A 27,521-nucleotide genomic window follows, 5' to 3' on the forward strand; every position below is an offset into this window, starting at 1 on the left:
GTTCTTTAAAAACTGAATGACCTCAATCTGCCTATCAAAGTACGTGAAAATTTACTATAAATATTAACAATAAGAGTTAATAATATCACAGTCAATCTTGTTTTCGTTACGTTAACTTGCAATAGTGTGTCATTGTTTATTTATTTACATGATACGCGAGGCAGACGTCGTTGATTTAGATCCGTCGTGACTTAAAGAACTGATGCATGTGGTATTTTTATTTTTATCGGTGACTATAAATCTTATTGTGTGGGTTTCAGCAAAAACAATGTTTGTACCATCCAAAAAATAGGTTAGTTTCCGAGAATGGCTGTCCAAAGAACAGATTGGTGATAGGAGTCAATCACTGTGATTCCTATGAATTATTGGACGTGGTGACATATATCTAAATAAATACATATGAATGTAAATACGTGTACGTCAAAATAAATATGTATGAATATAAATATTTATTATAAATTAATATAAATATTTTCACAAAGAAACAGTTGACATTTTTGTAATCTTTTTGATATGTTATTGATATAAATATATCTAATGTATAACAGTAAAGATCATGGAATTATTTAATGTAATTTAAATCGAAAATGTTAACTACAGTAAAGTTAACAGTCTGTTAACATTAAAGAATATGTAAATATGTATTTCAAATTGGCAGAATATACGTAACAAAATAATGGGTTATTGTCTGTGCGGTTACAAACCGTGGTGCATAGATTAAGTATAATACGAATAGGATTGCACTACGCAATATGATAAAATTCTGTAATTTCCTTTTATGCCAAATGTTACAAGTACGTATGCCAAATATTATGGCAATTAGTGGAGACGTTGTAGCTGCAAGATGTAAAAACAAACTCACTTTAATATTATGTGGTTATCTTAGAGTTCCTTTACATAAAAAGTTAGTAAAGTCAATTATTAATGTTAATAATTAAATAGACATAAAAGCGATGATCAAGAGCGATCTCCATATCTGTTACGCACATTGCTTTGAATAATATCTCAAATTATTTTTTATTATATCTGTGATTACAAATTCATTGTAATAATCTTCTTCAAATGTCTAGTATTCTATTTGTAACAAATTATTATTAATAAAATATAAACAACATATTATTAGCTACGAATAAATTAGGGTGTAATAATAGTGATTTTATGAGTTGGCAGGAAATTATAAAACAGATAAAATAAATCAATTTAAAGATAGACGTTCTTTTTTATGCTACGAATGTGGAAATAAAATGTTGGTATGTGAATTCATAGCTATAATTTATTACTCATAACATTTGAGTGACAGATTTTGGGAGACAATATATGAAAATCTTATTCTAATAGCAAAAACGTTGGGATAGCGTCGAAATAATGAGTGTTAGAATGTGGTTAACTTATGGAAATTTTACAAAAATAATATTTTATAAAATATTGTTACATTAAACATACCGAATTTACCGTTCCTCTCCTTCCTCTCTTTTTTACCGACAAAATTATAGACGACGATTTAAATGACATAAAAAAACTAATCTGAACTTATTACAGAACAACATAGAACTTATATGAACTCTAAAATTTATTAATAGACTTATAATTTTATGCTATTTTCAATTTATTTAAAATATTGTAATTTAAGACGTAAATTATTGTAAATTAAATAAACATTAAAAAATGTCTTTAAAATAAAAAGTACATAATAATTACATAACATAAGAATATTGGTAGTATAAACAGTACATTAAAAAACAAGTAATCCCTAAAACATTACCACGATGTATGAAAATAATAATACCATTTATTAAAAAATAGTCTATACTTTGATAATATACAGATAAATTAGTAAGTATACCAAGACAACGCTAGAAATATAGCCTTCCAAGCTATAAAATAAATGAAATTTCTACGGTCATCATGACATGTTCAGTTAAATAAACTTCAGGTCAATACCCTCAAATAGTCTGATAGTTACATACTTGCCTACCTATGTTTATACAGCTATGTTTCATAGACTACAACACACCCTGCGGTGACGCTAAAACAAAGTTGGTGTCTAATAAGAAAATTGAGAATTTTCCTGCATCAAGTTTCTAATACACTGATATAATATAATACAATATTTAAGAAAAGTACTAGTTATGCATTTTTTTTTGTAACTGTAAAATATTTATACGTCGGTATAACTTAATACAAGAATACGATAGTGTAAAAAAATAGTAGTTTTTTTGGGTACGACACATAATATCAAATAAACTAAGTACATTTAATAAATTGTTTAAAATATTATTTAAGTTTATGACTCTGAAAGAAGGAAATTCTCCATTTCAGCTGAATCTATTTTTACAATTTCTGCAATCGATATGAGATTATTTTAGTGATCTTACTTTATTACTACAATTAGAATAATTATTTTTCTTGACAACATAAAACTTTAAATTATTTTTTGAGCCACTTTAAAATGGAGATTTTTTTTTTGTGCGGAATTAAAACATTTATTAGAAACATTAGAAGGAATATATTAAATGATTAAAGTTCTAATGCGCTACAATAAGTACCTTATAAAAAAAATGTCGTCAAATTTATTTCAATTTCATTAAATTTTAGGACGTATTACATAGATTTAGGTCAATGAATATAGAGAGCATCGCCCATTATTATTTTATGTCTCATGAATAATATATTACGATATGACGCGAGCCGTGAAGAATTTCCATGACCCATGGTGTAGGGATGGAAGAAAATTACCAACAAAATATTTATTAATAAACTTACGCCATAATGTTATAATAATAGAGCATTAGAATATAACCAAATATCCATTTAAAAGATATTAATAAGGTAAAATATTTAGCTAAGTTACAATTATATCTGAATCATCACCATATCAGCTTTTAACTGTCTACTGCTGAACATAAGCTTCCCCCTAGGGGGGATTTGTCAGTAGTTGCCACGCTTGGCAGGCGGATTCGGAACCGCGGTTAGGTTTTGGAGATCTTTTAAGAGGAACGCTGCTACCCATTCCTCGTTTTCCCTTAGTCGCGGTTTACGACAACCATGTAAACGGAAGGGGTAGCCTATTCTATATCGGGACTACACTAGATATCTAAATACTAAGTTATAATTACTAAGTTATATATCTGTTTAACTAAGAAGTGATAGCTACATATAATTAACTTATATATTTACACGTATTATTTTTTATCTTCTTATATATGTAGTTTTGAGTTTCATATTAAATTGTTGACGGATTAATAAATAAATAAATATATCTTGTAGCAAAATTTTGTCTCAAAGTCGTAGCAAACTTGTTTATTTTATGATCTTTTTTAAACAATTTAGAATGGCAAACAATCTGACGGCCCACGATAATTTCTAAAGTAAAATAAATAATCTATTTAAGTCATTAATTTATTATAAATATGACAACAGACATGTAATTCTTCCACATTTAAGACAAATCTAAAGATACAAATTTATTAAATCACATCAATCCTTCTAATAAATGATAATTATACATTAAACTAAATAAAAAAATGAGAATTCCATCCACGTGTTCGGAAAATATTAAATGACTGGAATAAAGAGTAGCCTAATGTCGTCCTTCATGGCAAATAATGCGTCAAACACATATGGGGGAAGGAATTGCTAGTAATGGAATTTAGTAGACCCATTGCTAACGATGTAAAGACAAGTTGACCTCCCCACGGTTCACCGTTAATATCATTTAGTTAAATCTTAGTGAGTGCGTCACAATAGACCAACTTACCTGACTTTATTCTAAGCCTCACTTATTGTCCCTCACTGATACTCCGTCAGCGTACACTGATGGCGCAGTTGAGGATAATAATCCATTTTCAACGTTTAAAAAAATATGCATCTCGTCGATTTATTTAGCAGTTAAAACAACAAAAAATAATAAATAAACTATTAAAATATATATATATATATATATATATATATATATATATATATATATATATATATATATATATATATATATATATAAGTTTTTATTTTTATTTAATAATAATAATTTTCACTATTATTTGTATTTGTTAATTTGTTAGCCAACTTTAAAAAGAGAAAAGTTTACAATTCAATCGTTTTCAAAGGAATGTACACAACTTGAAAACATACGAATGTTACGCGATATGTGAATCTAATATTAAATATTGTCAAGTTTAGATTCTGTTATTTAATATTCTATAACGAGAATATACCATATTTTACAAACATTTGGCCGCCAAAGCTAGTGGAAAAGATAAATGCATAGAATATGTGTTTCTAATGTTATCACCCCGCCTTCAGCGGCACCCTTGTACAAATCGGTTCTCTTGTCTAGAATTTTATTTTCGGTTTGATTTTATTTTTCGTCTGTGTTTGTATTCAAAGGTTAGACTTATACTATTATGCCGGCCACATTTCGTTCTAGGTCCGATTAAAGTCTTTTAGTGATTAATCGTGACTGAAAAGAAACTAAACTATACAGATAGTATAAATATACATATTGTTCCTTACGTAATAATATTTTATGAGACTGAGATCGGTTAGACGAACCATGACAGTACAGGAAAAAAGGAAAGAGAATCGAGGTGATTTAGATATATAAAAAATAGAAGTGGAATCAATTGTAAAATGTATTATAATATTAAGGTTTAAAAATTGGTTCGGATAATGTTATACATATTTTTATTGCACTAAAACATACAGTAATAATAACAATTAATAATAAAGTAAGCAAAGGTGTATGTTACTTATCTCTAAAAGAGATCTCTTCTAGTCAACCTATCACATTGGCATATTTTCAACCGATTTCAAAAAGAAAGAGATCATATTTTTATGCTTGTTACCTCTTAACTTCGTCTGTTCTAAACTGACCTTTCTTATTATTATTTTTATCTGAAAGAATATACTTACAGATTAATCACCTAAAAAATTGTCATAATCGGTTTAATAGCTTTGTTTTTACATCAAAATATTTGGTTTTGTCACAACTGTAGTCGGTTTTTTTGGGGCACAATCTTAAATTATATTTCTCGTCGAATATATAAAACAATGTAATAATAATAATTAATTCTGTTTATGAAATTGAAGTAATCATTTACAAAATAAGAAAAAGGGGATGTGCCTGCATAATTGAATTAACCAAGCCTTCAAATACCGATTGCCGGCCCTTGTTTCTAGTTAACGTATTACCAATTTACATTTACGAATAAAAAACGAAACACACCAGCCCGGAACCCATTAATTCTGTCGTAGAATTCCATTGTCTAGATGGGATTTCAACTGGGTCGTATCTACTTGTGGCGAAATGTTGAGTGTGGAAATAGCGACAGACCGACAGTAGTAATAATAAGTAAACACATTGTGAGGGAATAACTGTTTGTTTTTGCAGCAATATAGAACGATTTGTGATACGACGCACTGTGTTCTAACAATACATCTTACGCATTGTTTCGTAAGTTAAGCAAAATGTAATAATTTTACCCCCGTGCATTAGAATATAAAGTATTTCTTAAACTAGCATATGATTGGTCTGTATTTTAAAATTCATTCAAATTCAATGAGTGGTTTAAACGCGATTGATTAATAAAAATCTTGACAAATTTTCAAATCTTCCAACTGTTTTAAATATGCACAACTACAACAATGTATTGACCGGATGAATAATTATCTGACATCGCTATGATGGTGTTTCGATTCCATAATATACTTGTAATTTCACAGCCATATATAATCCTTTCAAATTGAAACACAGACATGTGTTTCATTCATGGAATAAGGTTTGCTAGAAGAAATTTCTTATTGGGCGAATGACAGTGTCGTTTACTTAGTCGCACCGAGGTTTACGTGACATATTAGCGGCTTCCCGCGGCGTTACCCGCTTTTAACTATGTAGTTATCATATTGGAATTCCCATTGGAATTCTTCATGAATCGACTCTTATATTGTATTATATACTTAAATGATAATTACATACCTAATACTTTCATAAAGTTTCAGCTAATTCAACTGATCGGTTATGTTATAGCATTTTACACGTGATTCTTTAGACTGATATAACTTTTTTGTTTATGAACTCATTGAAATAAACACTAAATATTAAGTGGAGCAAACTGCAAGTTATTAGTGGAAACCACATTCAAATCGGTTAAGTCGTTTCTGAGATTAGCATGTACAAAAATACAGATAAACAAACAAACCGACAAACATACAAAGATTCTAAAAATCATTGTTTGATCTATCTAAAAAAAAAATACTAAACGACATCTGTTGAGTTAGCTATAACTATATAACTCTTACTATTTTTATAAGCTTTATACAAATTGAAAATATTAGCGTGAGTGTTTTGTTATAATGTACATCACACAAGGTGATCTGCTCATGAAACTTGGCTGTATATGTTATATAGCCTAAATATGTCACTGTAAAAATAAATAATATTTATTATTCTCTTCTAAATTTTACATTAGAATAGCTAAAATAGTTTACATACAGTAAACAATAGGTGGCCTGACCTTATCATTCTCTGGCAACCTCAGTAAGTAATATTTAATGTTTAAAAAACATTAGATATTTAAAATGACACATAAAATCCCATGTAACATTTAATATTAACTTAAAACCATAAAAATTCTTTTTGGCTTTGACATAGTAACTTTTTGAAACTATTGTGACATTTGTGACAGTTGTTAAACGAGTCTAATTGTAACTAAATAGAGCTGGCCAATTCTCACAAACAATATGTGTAAGCTGATGGTGTAGAAATATTATTGTATACTTAGTGGGCATATTTAATAATGCCTAGATCAGTCTATTTAATATCTAATCTTTTTTTTTTAATTAATAAATAATAATTATAGTATTTTATAGTTCGCAGTGTAGGACAATCCCCTATTACATGAAGTGACATCGTCAAATGCATTGCAGAGAATTAATGAACGCAGGTGGCTTGGGACCGGTCCTTTTGACAATATATGGGGGAGGCCTATGTACAGCATGGGTTGGATAACGGTTGATATGATGATGAAGATTTATTTATCTTTACGTTGTCCTTTAAGAAAAAAAGAGAGAGCTGAATAATTTTGCACTTTTATAACTCGTCATGCATGTATGCTGATTCTAGAAACCCTTGACTCTACTTTATCTTTAGTATCTTTGAATTAAATTTTCCCATATCTTTACAAACTTTTATATTTAAAGGCAAAAGAATAATATATTTAAAATTAAGCTTAAAAACCTAGCTATGATTTTATGTTTATTATAAGTAATTGTAAATTTGATACAGTAAACACACTAGGTATAATTCTCATAATGTTCTTGTTTATTATAATAAAGCAAGTATTTTGATAGCTAAAATATGAAAGGGTGTAGGAAGTTTATATAGATTATATTTACGAGTGGCCGTGTGGTCCCGGTATAGAACGGGCCATCCCTACCAATCTCGTGGGTATCGTAAGAGACGAGTAAGAGAATTTAATCCTCCTGGTCCAGGTCCTGGGATAGGCAGCAGCGTACCTCTTAAAACACAGAAGTTTTACTGCGGTTGCCAACACGTCTACCGAGCGTGGCAATTACTATTAAAAGTCTTCAAGGGAAAGGCCTGTGTTCAGCAGTGAACAGTAAATGGCAGATATGACGACAATTATAACGAATAAGTACGACCAGTATCATAAGTTTTTATACACATTAAGATTTTTATAATTCTTATACACTGGTTTATATAATTAATAGTATATAATCAACAAGAGATATTCTTGCTTCACACAATTTCATAACTATTATTTAGGAGACATTTGACTCCTTTCACAGATTAAACACAATCAATTTGATTATAATAGGTTAGTGTAGGAGTAAATCTCCTTCGGTACATACGTAATGTTTCCTTCGGCTAATAATAATATTATTTAATATACTCTATAAAAATATATTCCGTATATATAGTTTTATACAACATACGTAATTATAATAAAAACTAAACATTATTAACTAAGAAAACACCGTGATAGAAAAGTAAACCAGCGGGAGATAATGGACTAACCGAGTGAGCTGAAACAGACGGCGTCTTGTGGAAAATAAACCACGCTTAAAAGTCGGTGTGAAAAATAATGTGAATTGCTAAACATTTCACATGTAGCGTTTATTTTTAAAACACGATAATTATAGAATGCTATCTTGACAAAGAGTTGCGCCTAGTACTTACTACTCTAAGAACATTCGACACCATTTTAGAAGATGGATGCATTATTCATAAGGTTTAATAAAATATTAGAACGCGTCGCCTTATAAAAGATGTCTATCATCATTTAAAAGTATATTCGAATTGGAATATTCTGGCGTTTAAATATTTTCTTCTTTGAGAAAGACTGACAGACTTGGGTGAAAGAAACAAACGTGGTGTGCCGTTAACTAATTTATATGTATCTAATAAAATATTTATACCTGTCTATTACTAACCACGAATATAATATCCGTGATATATTTTTATTGACATGTTCATCCTATTTGTACGCATCATGATTATATGGGCGGAGGTACAGCGGAAAAAGAGACGATCTGTCGTCGACTAATGAAAATATGATATAGGTACAAGTATACCAAAAATATCGACAGAATCAGATATTTATTTATTAGGAGCATGTTATATTTTTTGTATCTATGACAGATAAATAAAATAGACTTGTTGTCACAGTTTACCACTATAATATAAGCAAATATTTTTTTACTATAAAACAATAGGATATATACTGCTTGTAACTTTATTAGATACTAGCTTTAACCTGTGAAATCTCTTGTATCAGTTAATCATTTTATATACTAAGCTATAATATAACCCCCCCGTATACCAAATTTTATTCAAATTCGTTCCATAGTTTTTTCCTGAAATGGTTCCATTTATCCCTACAAACTGTCACATTTATAATATGTATAAGTTTATTAATGGGAGGATTCAGATCCATTTCAGATATAATTACTAGAAGAAGATATAGGTGTATGAAACATTAGTGACCCTATAATGGTTATCTACATTCCCGATCTTTCCTAAAACAAGCACATGTGTTCTCCAGAGATAATATAGACGCAGTAATTCACTTGAGGGATTTATGATGTATTCTGATTTGTATCTTCTTAGATTACACACTTACCTACACAGCTAAGCGTATCATTTCATTTGGAATTCTATATCTATATAGTGCGTACAGACGACCACAAAATAAGTCTATATTTTACAGCTTTGTTTAATTAATTTGTATATAACACAAATTTATTTATACTAAATTTTTGCTCTTACTAACTACTGACAAAATCACCCATCAGGGAGGCTTATGCTCAGCAGTGGACAGTTAAAGACTGACATGATGATGATAATGATTGTTCTTATTAAATAATACTAACGAGACTCAATGAACGTTTGCAAACATATCCGTAACAAAAACACATTCTATTGGTATGTGTTTGTGGTCCACGAAGCTTATAATAAAAACCCAATGTAGAGACACTACAATTTCATAGAAATTTCAAAATGAATATATTAATTTACCTTAATATACCTTTACTATACATAATTCATAACGAATTAAATATTAATAAATATTTAGGAACCTACTTTCTAAGAAGTAGCAGTAGAATTTAATTTTTATTATAAATAATATCTTTTTAGGATTTATGTATTTTAGGATTTATGGGACAATATTTAATAAAATTAAAGCTGACATTAAACTCATAGTTATTGTGAAAAACAGTATAAATTAATAAATTCAGTTTAAAAAATTTTTACTTTCTTTGCTGTACTTTAACTTAAAGTAGCTGAAGTAATGCTTGTTCTATTTCTATACAGTAAAATAACGCCATAACAACAGCTTAATAATATCCAAAATACAATTCTGTCAACTGTTGTAACTCGACATTTCTCTCATTTGTTATTTATTACTTCATTAGCAACTCTGGGGAGCTATGGTTGGTAAAGAATGTGAAGATTAACGTGTTGTCTGCGGTATTTATAATGAGTACAGTTGGTATATTTTTTTCCATTAGTCAGACCATTCACCTTGAAAACTTTTGTTTCTCATCTCTCAGTGCGAAGTTTTGCAATTCCCACGGAAATAAATACACGGTAAGATGAACTTTCGTCAAACCCACGACTATTGAGAACTCTTTGTTCCCTTTGAATACCCAGCCAGGAACCTAACAAGGAGATGAATTAACTTTCTTTAACTTAGTAGTCAAGTAATTTAGCATACCCATTATTTTAGGTAACTAAGATTCTAAATGGAACATTGTAGGGTAAATTTAGGAATGAATATTTTATATATTCGTAACCATTTAGGTTACAGTTTTCAGATTTATGCACATCAATGCTTCCTTGTCTACTCACAGCCGTAAGTTCTAAATCAGTCAACAATCACAACATAGAATAAAAATCAGATAATAAATTAATGTCTTCTATTAATGTTCTCTAAAAATATTACACCAAAGTGTTATATATAGTACCAGTTTCTGCTCCTATATGAAAAAAAATGTATGTTTTCACACAAGTCACGTTGCTCGCATATACATTTTGTCACAATCGCCATTTGTTGCTGATTTATTTTTGTAAAGCCAAATCTCAATTTTTTTATTTGTTTATTATACATAAATGTTTGTACTTATTCGTTTCAAACCTTTTACACAGAGCTACAGATTTCGATACATAGTAAAATATTGTAAAAAGTGTGTCCTGTATGTATGTCGATAGAAGATTTACTCACCAGAAGGAGACTTTATACAAAAGTCGTTTACTTGGGTACCTTTGGCTCATTCGCGTTTCTGGCGTGAAGTAATTGTATTTGCTTGGTTGTGTTTCGGTTGGAATGATGAGATATGGCAGTGAATTTACAGGGTACAGAGGAATAACACCTTAGTCCTCAGGAATGGCAACATATAGGGGGTATCATGGGCGAAACAGTATACTCTGTTATGTCTATAGTACATATCATTTCTATAGATGACGGTTACCGTTTTCCATCAGGTGAGCCATCAGCTTGATTCCCATTCTAAGTGGCATAAAAAAAGAACTTAAATGATAATAAAATATAGAATTCTAGATACATATCAAACTTACTTGTAATAAATATTCCATCTAGACCAGTAATATCATCAGGTGGCTTATTCAATGTGGTCCCATTATGCTTCTCTTGAGCAGCAGTCATGTTTGCATGGAACACATATCGGCATATTTCCCATACTCCAGCACTGCCCCACATGAGATATCGACCTCTGGCTGGTAGTGGAGCACCTAAGAAAAATAAAATATTACTAAATAGATTTTACCCGTGACTTCGACTATGTTAATACGACGACGACTATACAACGAATATTTTAATTAATTCTATCCTTCAGTATAATACGTGTATACCAACTTCCGTGACGATGAAAGACAAAGTTTAGAAATCGTCGCGTGGATAAATAATAAAAAAAACATTTTAATAAAGACAATAGGATAAAGTGCAAATTTAATATTTTGAATAATATTATACAATCAATATAGAGAAATTCCATCAAGAAGTCACAATACAAACATAGAATTAAAAATTGTCACCTCTAAATAGCTTATTGGCAAACTCACACACTTCTAATATAAATTAGGATAGTATCTCTCGAGTTTGCTCTATGAATTAGAGCAAATATTTGCCTATACACATCCTTAATATATAATAATTAGTTGATCTGTGTATCAAATTCAAATAAGTACCTAATGTCATCCAAAAATTTATCGATTAGAAATATTAAATTGAAAAAAAAATATATAATTGGTTTAGAATTGACGACGATATCATGGAATCTATCTACATAAAAGAAATATATAGATGAAGAAAGAAATATAATATTTCAATAAATGTATAGATGAAGGGAAATTTCCTAACATAATGAAAATTAGTAAAATCATACCGCTTTTTAAATCTGGAGATAGGAGTGACCCAATAAATTATAGACCTATATCCATACTCCCAGCACTCAGTAAAATTTTTGAAAAAATAATCCTTATGCAACTTGTCAGTTATTTCAATTTAAATAATTTAATCCACAATAGTCAATTCGGTTTTTCCAAAGGTCGTTCAACTACAGACGCAGGTGCAGAGTTGCTTAGACACGTATTTGCTGCATGGGAAACTAAAATGGATGTGATAGGTGTTTTTTGTGACCTTTCTAAGGCTTTTGATTGCGTTGATCATAATACATTGCTAAAAAAACTTGCTTTTTATGGCGTCAAAGACAATGCTTTAAATTTAATAAAATCTTATCTATCTGATAGAATACAGAAAGTGAAGATTAGCAACGCTACGTCTGACGGGTCACTTGTGCAAATGGGTGTACCTCAAGGATCTATTCTCGGTCCATTTTTATTCCTAGTTTACATTAATGATCTCCCATATGCCATGCAGGATAGATGCGGCATAGTATTGTTTGCAGACGATACTTCATTGATTTTTAAAGTTAATAGAATGACTAATAATTATGACGATGTAAATAGTGCTTTGCGGCGTCTCCTGCACTGGTTTACAACTAACAATCTTATGTTAAACGCTAAAAAAACAAAATGTGTTAATTTCTCTCTATCTAAAAGTTTTAATACTAATTGCAATATTAAATTAAATGACGAATCTCTCGAATTTATAGAATCTACTGTCTTTCTAGGAATCACACTAGATAATAAAACACAATGGGGTGCACAAATTCAAAGCCTTGCAGCGAAACTAAGTTCAGCAGCTTTTGCCGTGCGTAAAGTTAGACAGTACACTGATACTGATACTGCTAGATTAGTCTATTTTAGTTATTTTCATAGTTTACTCTCTTATGGAATATTACTATGGGGAAAAGCGGCAGATATTAAGAATATATTCATATTACAAAAACGTGCCGTTCGAGCGATCTACTGTATGAAGAGTCGTGACTCATTAAGAGAGAAATTCAAAGAGGCAAATATTCTCACCGTTGCTTCTCAATTTATATATTCAAATATTCTATATGTTCATAAAAATCTTGACTTATTTCCAAAAAACAGCAATATTCATAATATTAATACTAGATTTAAAGACAAACTTGCTGTCCCCAAGTATCGTTTAGAAAAAGTTAATAGGTCTTTTATGGGAATAGGTATAAAAATTTACAATAAGATACCAAAGGATATGTTGGAATTACCCTTAAATAAATTCAAAACATCTGTTAAATCATATTTACTGAGCAAAGCCTATTACTCACTAAACGATTACTTGAATGACAAGTGTGCATGGCAATAGTTGTTCATGCACTGAATTTTCATTTAATGTTAGACATAGACACCTATATAAATATACATTGTAAATAAACTGGCTTTAAAAAAAAAAAGTAATTCAATTGAGTTTCTTGCCAGTTCTTCTCAGTTGGATCTATATACCGAACTGGACGGTAGGGTAAATATAAAATTATAATGTAAAAATTTGACGTTCATAAGCGGCTAAAATGTCCTACATGAATAAATGATTTTTGAATTTGAATTTGAATTTGAAATGTATTTATTTATATACATTATTACATTATATGCAATATAACAAACACTCAACGCTCATGCTGTGGAATTAACATCCTGCTGAGGTTTTCTCTAGAGACTACAGTATGGGGGTTTTAAAAAAGGGTATATTATGGTTTCTTCAGGGCCTATAACACGCACTATCATTCCTAGTATTGCAGACGTCCAGAGGCTGCAGTAACCGTTTACCATCAGACGGGAGAAATCAAATAGTATGTGTATACCAAGTTTTATAACAGTTGATCAAACCCTTAAAGTGAAATGAGGTAACAAACAAATAAACAACAAGCTGACTTTTATATTTATAATATTAGTAAGGATTTCAAATATGAAAAAGAATGAGATAGAATATTGTTATCCCATACCAAAATACCTGTTGATGCCGAGTTTAATTATCTGTCATGTTTCACCGAGCTTAATCTACTTGGGTTGTAGTTACGTAATTTCGAAATAATGTTTACGTAAGCGTAAGTAATTAGTGAATTGTGATATAATCAAGAATTCCTTTGTTTTCTTTAACAAAGAAAACAAAAGGTAATTTCTGATTATAAATTCTTATGGAAGCTTAAATTGAATTATTAACTTAAATATATTACAAGTAAATTGGAATACAGATTTTTAAATTCGTCCTTAAAGATTGAATTATTAAATTCGGTGCCTTCAAAGAAAAATGTTACGTATGGATAGCTCTTAATATTTTTTTTATACCTTATCAGGTTTATGAGGTCAAATAACTAAAAAATATTTAACTATTAATCTATAGTTACATCAAAGTAACTTGACTTATGATTCTAATGTAACTATAATCAAATTTTCTAATAGACAAAAATAAAAAAAAAAAAATAACACATCAGAGGGCCTACCATGAGATGTTTTCCGAAATTTCGGAGCCAAACGAAACAGAAATTTGATGTTAACATATATATATACAAGTAATACATGCCGTTTGGAAATATTAAAAATGTTAAAATATTGTTCCTTTGGACTTTAATGATAGGATGTATGACGAACGAAATGTTAAACCCCATATTGGATTTTGGTATAAATAAAAATACGAAATTGAGTCGGAAATTTCGGAAATTAATTTCATGGTAGACCCGCAGATTATTGACAGGTATTTCAATAGATAGATCGTTCAGATAAAAAACTTTTTAAATCGAAATTGTCGATTTCTTTACAAATGCCTCGAATCTCAAGGTAGATATTAACCCCAAAATGTCGATAATTTTGTGCGGAAAATTGATTACAAAACCCGGATCTGTCAATAAAGAGATGCATAAATTTGTGCGCCGATGTAAATAAATTCAGATCGAAAACTGATGATCAGACTCATTGACATCAAACAAATTACCTACAAAGTAATTAAGAATACAGTTTAGTGTCACGTTGACCGATTTCTGGCAAAGCTTCAGGTATCCAAAACACATAACTCGATGCATCTAAATGTGTACATACAAGCACTACATACGGTAATGTATATAAATAGATCTTAGGGCGTTCACCCGCATACCACGTGATTGTAATTAAAAAGATGTGTGTAGTATGCTATTCCAGAAACGGTTTCAGTTGAAGCTAGAAGAAAATAGGACTAAAATTAACACGACCAGAATATATTTTTAAGTGTTCATCTGAGTTCAAACCAAATTGTTATTGTTTAGGTTAGAACTAATGCCAATAAATTAATATTTTTAGTAATGATCTAATCCTAATCAATTTAAAAAATATGGAGTAATTAATTTGGTAATATGTTTCGTTGTATGTGTAGATATATCACATAATATCGTTAACAATTCCTAACTGATTTTGATGATTATTTTTATGTATAAAGGAATATTGATCGTGATATTGTTTCGATTTTATATATTATCGTGGAACAAAATCTTTATTATTACTTTATAAATGAAAAGAAGTAATTGACTGTTAACTCTATTTCTATACCCTCATGCATTCCGAAATGGAATAACTTTTTTTTAATACGAATCACATAAACATTTAGAACAAGGACATAAGGTATATTTTTGACAATACTCAGTAATAAGAAATATTCGTTACACTATAAAAATTCTGTGTTAATATAAATCGGTTTAACGATTCCGGAGCTTAGCGTGAACGAATATTGTGACAAGGGATTTCTTATTAAGATGAATATAAAATGGTGATCACTAGCTTGATAAGTTAAATATGATCCTATATATATGACAGTGTAATAAAACCCCTTTACATCCATAATGATGTGACAGTGTAAAGAACAACTAGTTGTTCAACGCATTTGACATATCCCGAAAGAATATTATAACAATTCGGGACTCATTGCCCTATGTAGATACGTCTATTGGACAACTGAAATGTGTTCTTTAGACTGTGGTAATATGTGGAATCTGACATTGTACCAACACAAGGCAAAAAACGTCTACATGTACAGATGTATCATATATATAAAATATTTTATTTATTTATTACATCCTAATCCATTATTTATTACAACCTAATACAACGGTTCCTCGTAAAATATTTTGTTTGCTACTGATAATGTTATTGTTCAACAAAAATGCATTGTTATCGATAACAGTAGATATCAAACAGAGTGAGCGAGCGTGAAAGAGCATCGATTTTCCCGTAAGCCTGCCTCTCAGCCAAAAGATTTAAATGGCAGATAAAAACTGGGACAGACAGACAATGAGACCGAAATAGAACAATACTAATTCTGTCTTTTGTGTATCGTTTACTTGAAAGTAATATTTTAAACTCTTTTATTATTTAATTAAAGAATAAAATATTCTTTTTTTTTCTGGCTAGAAATTTATTTTTAATTATTAATCTTAACTTATCTATATAAAACATAATGATAAAAAAATAAATAATAAATTAAAACAATTAGTCTAACCTACAGAGCCACTTCTACTTCAGTAAACGAATAATTATATAAATTATTGTTGGATATTAAAATATGCAGCCAACATATTTTATAGTGTATATATTTCATCAAAACGTGAAGATTCTCGATTTGACACTTGGTTTAACTTCGCATACAAGTGTTAATAAAATAATATAAAAAATATTAATAATGCTCTATTTGTTAATTAGAATAAACAACTGTATAGAACCTAGTAAATGTTAAATTGTTTTTCAAGAAACGATATTTTTCTTTTCACACATGCATTAGGTAATATAAGTAAAGGTGGCCTGTTATATTTATAAGTGATATTAAACTCAAACCGGCATTTTTAATACAATTTTGCAGAACAGTTTTTGCATGCAATAGTTAAATTAAAAAATAAATGTAACAATAATATTAATAAAATAATATTAGAAAATAGATCTATCAATAGTCATTAAATTTAATATAGATTTTGTATTTGGGGAAAAAATATAGGTTACTTTTGTTCTAATCAATTAATATATTTTATATAATTATAATATATTTCACCAGAGGGAGACATTGTACAAAAGTCGCTTCCTTGGGTACCACTGTCCCATTCGTGTTTCTACCGTAAAGCAGTTGTGTTTGCATGGCTATGTTTCGGTTTGAAGGGTGGGATATGGCGTGAATTTACAGAGTACAGAGGAATAACAATTGAGTCCTCAGGAATGGCAACGCATGGGGGGTATCATGAGCGAAACAGTATACTCTGTTATGTCCATGGTACTGCTCATGTCTATAGGCGACGGTTTCCACTTTCCATCAAGTGGGCCGTCAGCTTGTTTGGCATTCTAAGTTGTATAAAAAAAAATCCAGGCCATACACGCAACTTCATTAAATGCGGGTAAATAATACTTATATTGTTTATGTATATTATAGACAAATAGATAAACTTACCTTTTCCTCCTTCTATGTGAACCCACTTTTCAGTACAAACAGCCGTTATCCATACAAATGTGCAGAGCCCAACGAAAATTGTACAACCAAATAAGATACGTCTTTCAATCACTAGAGCTTGCATCAATGGCCTTCTTTCAGCTCCCACAGACGACGCTGTGGACATTTTGTCTGTCTCCATATTTGATGAATCTGAAATAAAAAAAAAATATTATTAGAATTTTGTAAGAATATACTTCCTACATTTTTACTATATATACTAAAAAAACCAGTTATTTCAATGACAATTAATGTGAGTATAATTATTAAGGACAAGAATTTTCAAATACTGTTTAGGACTGGCGACATACACAAACATGGAAAAAAAATTAAGAATGGACCTCCTTTTGAAAGACGCTTATTCATGAGGATTTATTTAATATTTAAAGAACGAATGGAATAGTACTCCCGTTCTATGGTAACGATATACAGTAGTAGAGAACCGGTCGACAACCATCATACTGATTTCACTAGAAATTAAACACTAGAGAAGAGAGATTCCAGGTAATAAGGACTAGCATTCTCGTTACCAACAATTCCTATCCACAAAAAAACGATGTGGTCCAAAATATTTTTCCCCTTTGTCTTGTAAAATTTATTATGATTACCAAAGCAGCCAATACGACATTTTGATGTGGTCGGGAATATCAAACTCCGCGTTACGCTCGCCTCATGACCATTATTTATTATCTTTTGACTGTATTTCAATTCCTACGGTACTTCATTCCAAATACTTTTATTTTTAGCAATTTCTCAATGTCACTGAAGAAAAGAATATTCTAACAAATAAGTATAAAAGTCGGCTATATAAACTCAGTAAACGACTGAGATGATATAAAATATAAATTTTATTAAATTTACGATTATTATACATATTTACACTTAGATTATAAATAATAACAGATATCGAAAAATATATTAAAGAATGTATGTTCCTCTTTTAATAGATAGAGAGATAAACTTTTTATTTGAGCCACACATTTATGACACACGTAAATTTACAAATGAGTTTATACAATCAAATTATTTACACTTTTAATTTTTTTTTTTATGCAACTTAGAATGGCAAACAACCTGATGGCCCACGTGATGGAAAGTGGTAACCGTCGCCTATAGACATAAGCAGTACCATGGACATAACAGAGTATACTATTTCGCCCATGATACCCTCCATGCGTTGCCATTCCTGAGGATTCAGATGTTATTCCTCTGTACCCAGTAAATTCATGCCCACCCTCCATCCCTCTTCAAACCGAAACACAGCCATGCAAACACAACTCCTTCACGGTTGAAACACGAATGGGATAGACGTACCCAAGCAATCGACTTTTGTACAAAGTGTCCCTCTGGTATATTCAACAAAAGATAAAATATGAAAATATGGTTTCGCCATGTATGTCGCAGTGACCCATAGTGATAATTACTTCGTAATAGTGATTACGAAGATAATGAATACATACATATTTTATTTCATTATTATTATTATAAGATAAAATAGATAAGTAATATAATATTTTAGAACAAATCTTTGAGTTGCAAACTGTTTTTTTTTAATAGGAAAGTATTAAACTCATTAAGGTTTAGCAAAAATATCACAAATATTTTTTTATAAATTCTAAATCAATTATGAACTAACATGATCAGAACAGAAAAACTAATTTTGTTAACAAGATTTAAAGATTAAGTTTCGTAAACAAAATAAGTCTTTGTTATTTTAATATTCATAATTGTTTTTGCGATTTATTTTATTATTTTTAAATCACTAATTCGTAATTAATCTCCCGAGTTACTTTCAAATTGATTTTATTACAATTAACATTGTATTTTTTATTACGAAGCAAAAGACTGTTAACAACAAAAATCTATTTTGTAAACATTCTGTATTCTAAATTAGGTAAAATATTAAAATATTTCATGATTTATTATGATTGAAATTGTTATTCTTCGTTATATGTGCATATATTAAAATGTATTTATTATCACATTACTGGCTACAGACATACTCTTATGGTGCTGGTCTTTCCTAATAAAATGTAGATTTAAACATGAACAGGTAGTCATAGACATCTTAAATAAATTTTATCGAGGGAAAACTATCCTAAAGGTAATAAAAATAGGCGTAATAATAAATTATCGCACCGTACGTACTAATACAAATCACTGTTATCACGTTAATATGTCATTTGGATAATAATTGATTAGGTAGGTTTATTGGTTGGCCGATAAAACTGTTGTGTGATAGCTAATAAAACCTATAACACGAACCCATTTCTTCGTATGGCCATCGTTAGAGTCATCTAGAATCAGAGTAGTTCACACTCTGGCGTCATATAGTCGATGAGGTTTATTAAGATGGCGACCATAAATTTCCACTTAATAATCTCGATAGTAGATTCATTCAAATGATTTGATCTTCAGGAAGTTAGTGATTGTACAGTAAGCGTCAAAAATCGATGAATGCATTAAAATTTTCAAACAATTAATAATATGTGTTACACTATCACACCAATCGCCTGATCCTCAATATTGGGTATTTTTTGGGATATTTTCTATACTCGCAATATGAACATCTGGAGGCACAACTCAGAATCTCCAATCCAAGCTAATTCAAAAACAGTTCGTTTTCTAAATTTATCATCACCAACATATCTGCCTTTATCTGCCCAATGCTAAACATGAAGGCGTTCCCCATAGATTGAAGGGCTACGACAATTGTTGGCACGCTTGGCAAGCATGTTGACAACCGCAGTTAGGTTTTGGTAACATTTTGAGAAAGAAGTTGTTGCCAATTCCTCAACCTAAGTTTCGCTTACGACACCCAAAGGAAAGAAAGAGGTAGCCCATTCCATGCCAAGACCACATAGCGATTTTTCTAAATTGGCCCTTATCATTTTCCAACGCACATGTGCATATATACATTGTACTTATTTGATTAATTTTGATTTGATATAATACTCATCCAATTCTGGCTTTAACATTGTTGAACTTCTTATGTATGCAACTTTACAGGTTTTCAATATCTGTAGTTGTAGGTGTAGGTAGTCATCAACTTTTAATGTAGACTATATACATCATTTTTTTTTTATTTTACAATTATTTCAAAATTACAATTATTGTGTTAAATTTAATATATCTATGGATTCTTTCAAATTTTATATTTTAAATGAACTTATTAGATGATATCGCCATATTTTTTTTATGTGTCTTTATTTTGTTTGATTGCCATAGAGAAGTTTCAATATTGATTAAATCCATAAATTTTAAATATTTCGAGTTCATAATTGGATGATTAATAGGGTTAGGCTAATTTCAATATGTATTACAAGTTAATTTATGTATATACAACATCGAACTAAAATTCAGAGGTGCTTTTAAATTATAATCAATGGTAGTGAAATTGTAATCATCATCATCATACCAGTTGTTACTGTCTACTGCTAAACACAGACCTCCCCCATAAGGGTGGCTTTGCCAGTATTTGCCGTTTAGCAGACGGATTGACAATCGCAATTAGACTTATACAGAAATTGTAATGAAAATAATTAATTAAATACAAACATAATTACAATAAATTTATCCATAAATTTATACGTACAATAAATGGAAATGGTCTGTAATTTCTCAGACGTCTACGTTCTAGTACAGTGACGTCATAAGTCGTTTATGAGTTCATGCTAATAGGTATGCCGTCGTTCCATTTTAATGCCCACACTAAAACTATAATCGCATATAATCCCCGTTCTCCTGTATTTTCAATAGACTAGAGAAATAATCGCTTCGAATAGAAAGTACTCTTGAGTGTGTTTGATACTTCTTTTATTGTGCTCGTAGCTTAAGTATCATAATTCTCTTACAGTTACATACCATATACTCGTAATACGTCTCGATTGCACGTTATCGGTGGTGTAGCGGTTGAAGTTATTTTCGAATTGTCGCGTGTTCGGCCCCGTATAATACAAATATTTGTATTCATGAGTATTATATTTTGAACAATAAATTTGAGTGTTTTTATATATATATATATATATATTTTGCATATATTTTACATATATATCTTGCACCTATTTATCTAAAAAAGTGTTAAAGTACTTCTATCCCTTGTCAAGTGTAATACAAGCTCTGCGTCGTTTCCAACTAGATGATGCTGTGAAAAAAAAAATGTGTTTAATAGTTTTATTATAGTGCCTATCTCTATCTTTAGAAATTCTGATAATAAGCGTAGTAATATTTTTTTTTTTATTATATTGTTTCATTAACCTGTGTCCATTTCCCCAGTAACTGAATAAATACTTTATTCCATTTTCTATATCAAAATTGTAGATTGACATAATCATTGGTAGTTTAATATAAATAAATGTATGTGTTATTTTCTATCAATCTATACTTTTTGTTTTCCTAATTGTATCATATTATAAATAAACTACATTATTTATTTCGGAATTTTATTACCTATTATTACCTAATATAAAGGTAAAAGTGTGTAAAGATGTTTGATTATTTAGAAATTTGGACTTAATCATTGATTTTATATACACAAATTTTAATAGTTATTATTCTAGTAAGTTTTATTATATTCAGATTATAATATATTTATAAAATTAGACTCAATTTAAAATTAATTTTTGTAGATATTTGATTAAAATATTTGACTGCTATCTCTGCAATACAAAATTATATCAGGTACAGGAAATTGAAAGGTGTGTTAAAATATTTACGAATACGTAAATGTTTTCTAAATATAAGTATATCTGTTCAGTGTTCCTGACGCTCGGTCATGTTTATACTAACAAACGTTTTATATTATTCTTGTGAATGTACATTGAGCAAAAAAAAAATAGGGAATTAGTTCTTTCAACATGTTAATTAAGGAGGTTTCTATTTGTGAAATACTTCGTTGAGGCTTCGTGAGAAAGTTTCATTGCAAATTTCGAAATAATATTCTTTTTAAATTGCATTACTATGTCTCTAATATAAGTGGACTGGCACACTCTAAAGAGACTTACAGCATACTCAAAAAGAGGCATTTGATTGGAACCCTCAAGGAAAGCAAAAACGTGACAGCTCTAAACAAAAGTAGCAACATACGATTCTTAAAGAAGGAAGCAGCGTCCGAAATATGTAGAGTGAGCTGAAACGAATAACAGGGGACCGATCGTAATAGAACATTTTTACGTACTCCATTTGCCCCATCTAGAGGACGCAGCAAATTGAGGTAAGTTTATAAGCATACTAGTCTTTAACATTTGGTTATAACTTAGACTATTTTTTATTAAAGTAGATAAGTACATTACACTACGTCTATAGTTTGTACAGTGACTTCCCACGTGATCGGCATATGTTGATTGACTGGGACAAAAATAGCCATGTCGTTCTCTATCCTAAGTAGTATGTATATACCAAATTTTATAATGATTGGTTAGGCCATTAACCGCCATGCGAGATGCTTGATGCGAGATATCTCTTATATATAAACTCACTTTTATATTTACTATGTTAAATTAGGATAAATTTACATGTATACCAAATTTCATTTAAATACATCTATTCCGTAGTTTTTGCATGAAGAAGGCAACAAATATCTGTCCATACATCTTTAGAAACATTAGTGTTAGTAATAGAAGTAGGATTAATTATCCTTAAAGACCCTTAAAGGATAATTACTTCCGTATGACCATTTCGATTAGTGAACTAAGTAGATTAGGTTTGTTTGTTGAGATGAACACGAGGAGGCGACAAGATGCCTGGCGTCATAGTATCGTCTACTCGACGCCTACTATTTTAACTGCTGGATATCTCAAAATGTTTAGATTAGTTTCTGAATTGCAATTATTATGTAGCACTTTATTGGTAACAATTTAGTAAAACTCTCCTGCGTATGTACAATCTTCTTTTTTATAATTGGCATATTTAGTAAACTTTAGTAAACAATCTTGGCATGTCTTTTTAATGAAAAAAAAATATTAGACTACATGTATATTTTCCTCTGCGAAAAAAAAAGTAATTTGATTTAGTCGCAGAATTAATATGGGACCGAAACGGGAGTTTTTTATGGAAGTGTCAGCGACGGAGGATAGGTGTAGTTTACAGGGGCAACCATGCAAAGGTCGACCTGGTAGGTTATATTGCTAGCATTACTAACAATCCTTCACATTAATCTACAAAATTTCGTATAAATTGGTCGAGCGTATCAGACACTAGCGTGAAAAAATGTCGTGGCATGGGTTTTTATACATTAAGTAGCTCTGTAGATACCTACTTTAGTCTTAAGGAATGGTAATATATGAGGGGTACCATAAACATCATAGTCATGATATCGTTAATGTTCTGAGATGATGGTTGCCAGTTTAAGTCGGCCTGTTTTACCAATCCCGATTACATAAAAAAATACCAGAGGGAGACTTTGTACAAAAGTCGATTGCTTGGGTACCTCTGTCCCATTCGTGTTTCAACCGTGAAGCAGTTGTGTTTGCATGGCTGTGTTTCGGTTTGAAGGGTGGGATATGGCGTGAATTTACTGGGTACAGAGGAATAACACCTGAGTCCTCAGGAATGGCAACGCATGGGGGGTATCATGGGCGAAACAGTATACTCTGTTATGTCCATGGTACTGCTCGTGTCTATGGGCGGCGGTTACCACTTTCCATCAGGTGGGCCGTCAGCTTGTTTGCCATTCTAAGTTCTATAAAAAAAAAAAAAAAAAAAAAAAAAAAAAAAAAAAAAAAAAAAAAAAAATAATTTCTATACAATTCTATACTCTAAAACCGTTTCATATAAATAAAACAGTAATACCAATAAACAATGACAAGGTAAATGAAACGGCAGATTGGCGGCTATTAATGTTACTAAAAATTAGAACATATTCAGTTTACACTTTCTTAAAGACAATCGATAAAGTGAAAATAAATTCCGCGGATTCTTGTCTCGGTACTATTTACAATCCAAATGACAATCTATTTATACAGCTTAGATCATCTAGTTTAGGCTAGCTTTTCACCCTGTCTGCAGAAATTGTCAAATAAATAATTATGTTTTTTTTATTTTATATAATTTTGAAAAATAATAATATTTAATTATTACACGGTATGTATTATTATGCGCACTGAGATGTTGTAAATATACGTCAATAGTGGCGCCCAGTCATTAACCACCTTCAAGAGTCTTCAAAATCCTACTATTTGCAATGACACAAACTGTGTTTTTTCTTTATTTATTTAATGTCAAGAAAAGGTGGGGACAGGGTGGGAACAGTAACAGTTGATAAATGCCTTACATTAATGCATAACTCATTTAATTAATTTATATTATTTGACACTACTTAAAAAATACTGCGACTTCAAATCATAACAAATAAATCTACGATTATAATTATGAATGATCATAATTAAATTCTAATATATAAATATAAATTATTTAAAAATAATTAAATCCTTTTTTAAGTACATCAAATTTTTTAAAAACATTTACAACAATATTTTCGTAATAGAATAATTACAAGCAGACGACTTTAGTCAGTGTGATTAATCCAAAGATACTCGTCTAATGCAAATTGAGCGAATCAAAGCGTAGTTAGCGACGAGACTATCGCCGTCCCTCAGATTTATATAATTATCATCGGGGAGTTAGTGGTAAATAAGATTAAAATGTCACCAACTAGGTTAGTCATCTAATGAACTTCTCTGCTGTCGTAAACAAGTGGATGCGCCAAATATACCAAAAAAAAACAATTGTATTTATATTTTTTAGATCTACGGCTGTTATTTCTATTATATACTTTGAATGGCCTATAGCAGATAATTCTTATATCATTTTCAAAATTAAGCTAAATTTAATGGTTTATTACACACGAATGAGAATGTAATAAGGCATATAAATTTAGGTATATATGTACATTAGAAAAGTATTATCTTTCTTCAGCAGCCATGTAAAAACATGTCTTGACTACTTTTGTCAACAATTTCATCACCATTAATTTTCAACTGCTTTATTAGGTCTATTTTAAGTTAAGTTTTGAATGACTTTTTTGTATAGGTCTCGATCGAATTAATGTAGGGAAACAAATCTTTTCATATTTTTCTCCATGTAGTGTACAGATATATTATATATTATAAAATTAACCAGTTACACATAACTCATTTTACAACTCAACGCATGAGGGGTATCATGAGCGAAACAGTATACTCTGTTCTGTTCATGGGCATAACAGTCATGTCTATAGGCGACGGTTACCACTTTCCATCAGATGAGCCGTCAGCTTGTTTGCCATTCTAAGTTGTATAAAAAAATAAAAAAAATTCTATGCATTCTGATAGAATCACACCATACCATTACGACATCGTAACCTTCAAGAAAAGTACCTATTCCTTTTAAATGGCCGGCAATACACCTACAATTCCTCCAGTGTTGCAGGTGCTCATGGACAGCGATCACTTACCATCAGAGGAGCCATATGTTCGTTTGCCCTCCTGCGTTACAAAAAAAAATACCTGATTGGATCCTTTAATCATGTTTCAACTTAGATGAGGTTTTAAGGTCATTATTCTCCCCATTTTCTAACATATACAATAATGGGTATGAATTCGTAAATAGATTTTTTTTACTATTTAAGGGTTACTTCAACTGATCTTAATTTCACCTGCTAAGATTGACAGTGATTTTAAAAAGAGAACTCGCCTATTACTTTAGCTTTAACTTTCAAGATATTGAGGTTATAATGAACTGGATAAATATTTTTTAAGTAAGCACATAGAAAACACTAGTTAACTCTAAACTTAAGAGTACTAAAGAAATAAGTTATATCTGATTTCATTTATTCTAATGGAGATCTTCATTGATCACTCCTTAAGGGAAGTCTCGTACACGAAAGAGGAGTCACTTTAATCCTTCTAGGAACAGCTACGAATAGCAATGCACCAAGAGACTTTATAACCCGTGATTTCTGTGAAACTGTTTATGTCTATAGGTGGTGGTGGAAAAAGATTTCCTAGAACGCTGAAAATTAAAGTAGCGGATTTACTCTCAAAGTATAATAAGTAATGCTCATAAATTTCCTATCAGCGTGGATGGAAATTAAATTTTATATTGTTGGAAAACCAAATGTATCTTCATATAATAATAGGTTACAATTTTCTCTACAATTTTATCGTCACAGTATAAAATTATAATAACACGTATTGGTAGTACTGCCAGTCAATAGCCAAAAAGCCAGTTAAAACTGAGTAATTAAATGTTCACAATATAGTAGCAGAAAATCAAAGGTATCTTCGTATAATAGCATACATTTTGTTCTTCAATTATATCGTTACGATAAAATAATACAATAACATTAGATGCTACGGTAAATTATAAAAGCGCGCATTAGTAGTTTAAAAAGTATCACTAAACAAAGTAAATCAAATAGCCAGTCAATCAGAACCGAGTAATTAAATGTTCACGTTATACAAGTTATAGCAGAAAATCAAAGGTATCTTCATATAATACATTTTGTTCTTCAATTATATCGTTACGGTAAAATCATACAATAACAGGCGATGCTATGGAAAATTATAAAAGCGGCCATTCGCAATATAAAAAAAGTCGTGTCACCAACCGAAGCATGTCAAATTGCCAATCAATCAGTCAAAACTGAGTAATGTAATGTAAAACTAATAGAGTTATGAACTTAGCTTGATATTATAGTTGTAACCGAGTACTGTCACCCTAATATTATGGACTGGAGCCAAATGAACGTAGGTAGGTACTGAAATGTGTGATAGTGTAACGCTACATTAGTCACACTGTTTACTGTCTTGACATTTTAACTACTGCTAAACGCATGTGTTTGTGAATAATTCGCAAAATATTTGCAGTTAATAATCATTATGGACAGTGTAATTATGCGTTTTTACTAATGTTATAAATGAGAAAGTTTGTGAAAGAGTATAGGTGTTCATTTTTTACGCAATCATGCATATACGGTTGAACGAATTTGATCGAAATGAGCGTCCTAAATGACGTGTTTCTCTAGAAAATGGACGTTACATTTTAGTAGAAATGAACGCTACTTTGTGAGAGCAAATATTATTGTCTATTGAATTAGTATGCTAAGATTATCTTTAGATTGGTATTTTTTAGTAGAAATTAAGACTTACT

At 30.2% G+C, this 27,521-nt stretch overlaps 1 protein-coding gene across 1 annotated transcript in view; it reads right to left on the bottom strand.

The window, feature by feature from the left end:
* LOC113522118 (uncharacterized) overlaps positions 1 to 27,521 on the bottom strand; it is a 50,573-nt gene that overhangs the window by 18,042 nt on the left and 5,010 nt on the right. The window contains exons 2-3 of the mRNA XM_026907795.3: positions 17,355 to 17,546; positions 11,093 to 11,266 (exon numbers count right to left, since the gene is read on the bottom strand). Of these exons, the coding sequence (XP_026763596.1) occupies positions 11,093 to 11,266; positions 17,355 to 17,535 (355 nt within the window). The 5' untranslated portion in view covers positions 17,536 to 17,546. The remainder of the gene's footprint in view (positions 1 to 11,092; positions 11,267 to 17,354; positions 17,547 to 27,521) is intronic.

The sequence above is a fragment of the Galleria mellonella genome, unplaced genomic scaffold (assembly GCF_026898425.1).
Source record: "Galleria mellonella isolate WM207_F2 unplaced genomic scaffold, CSIRO_AGI_GalMel_v1 utg139, whole genome shotgun sequence".
NCBI classification, from domain to species: domain Eukaryota; kingdom Metazoa; phylum Arthropoda; class Insecta; order Lepidoptera; family Pyralidae; genus Galleria; species Galleria mellonella.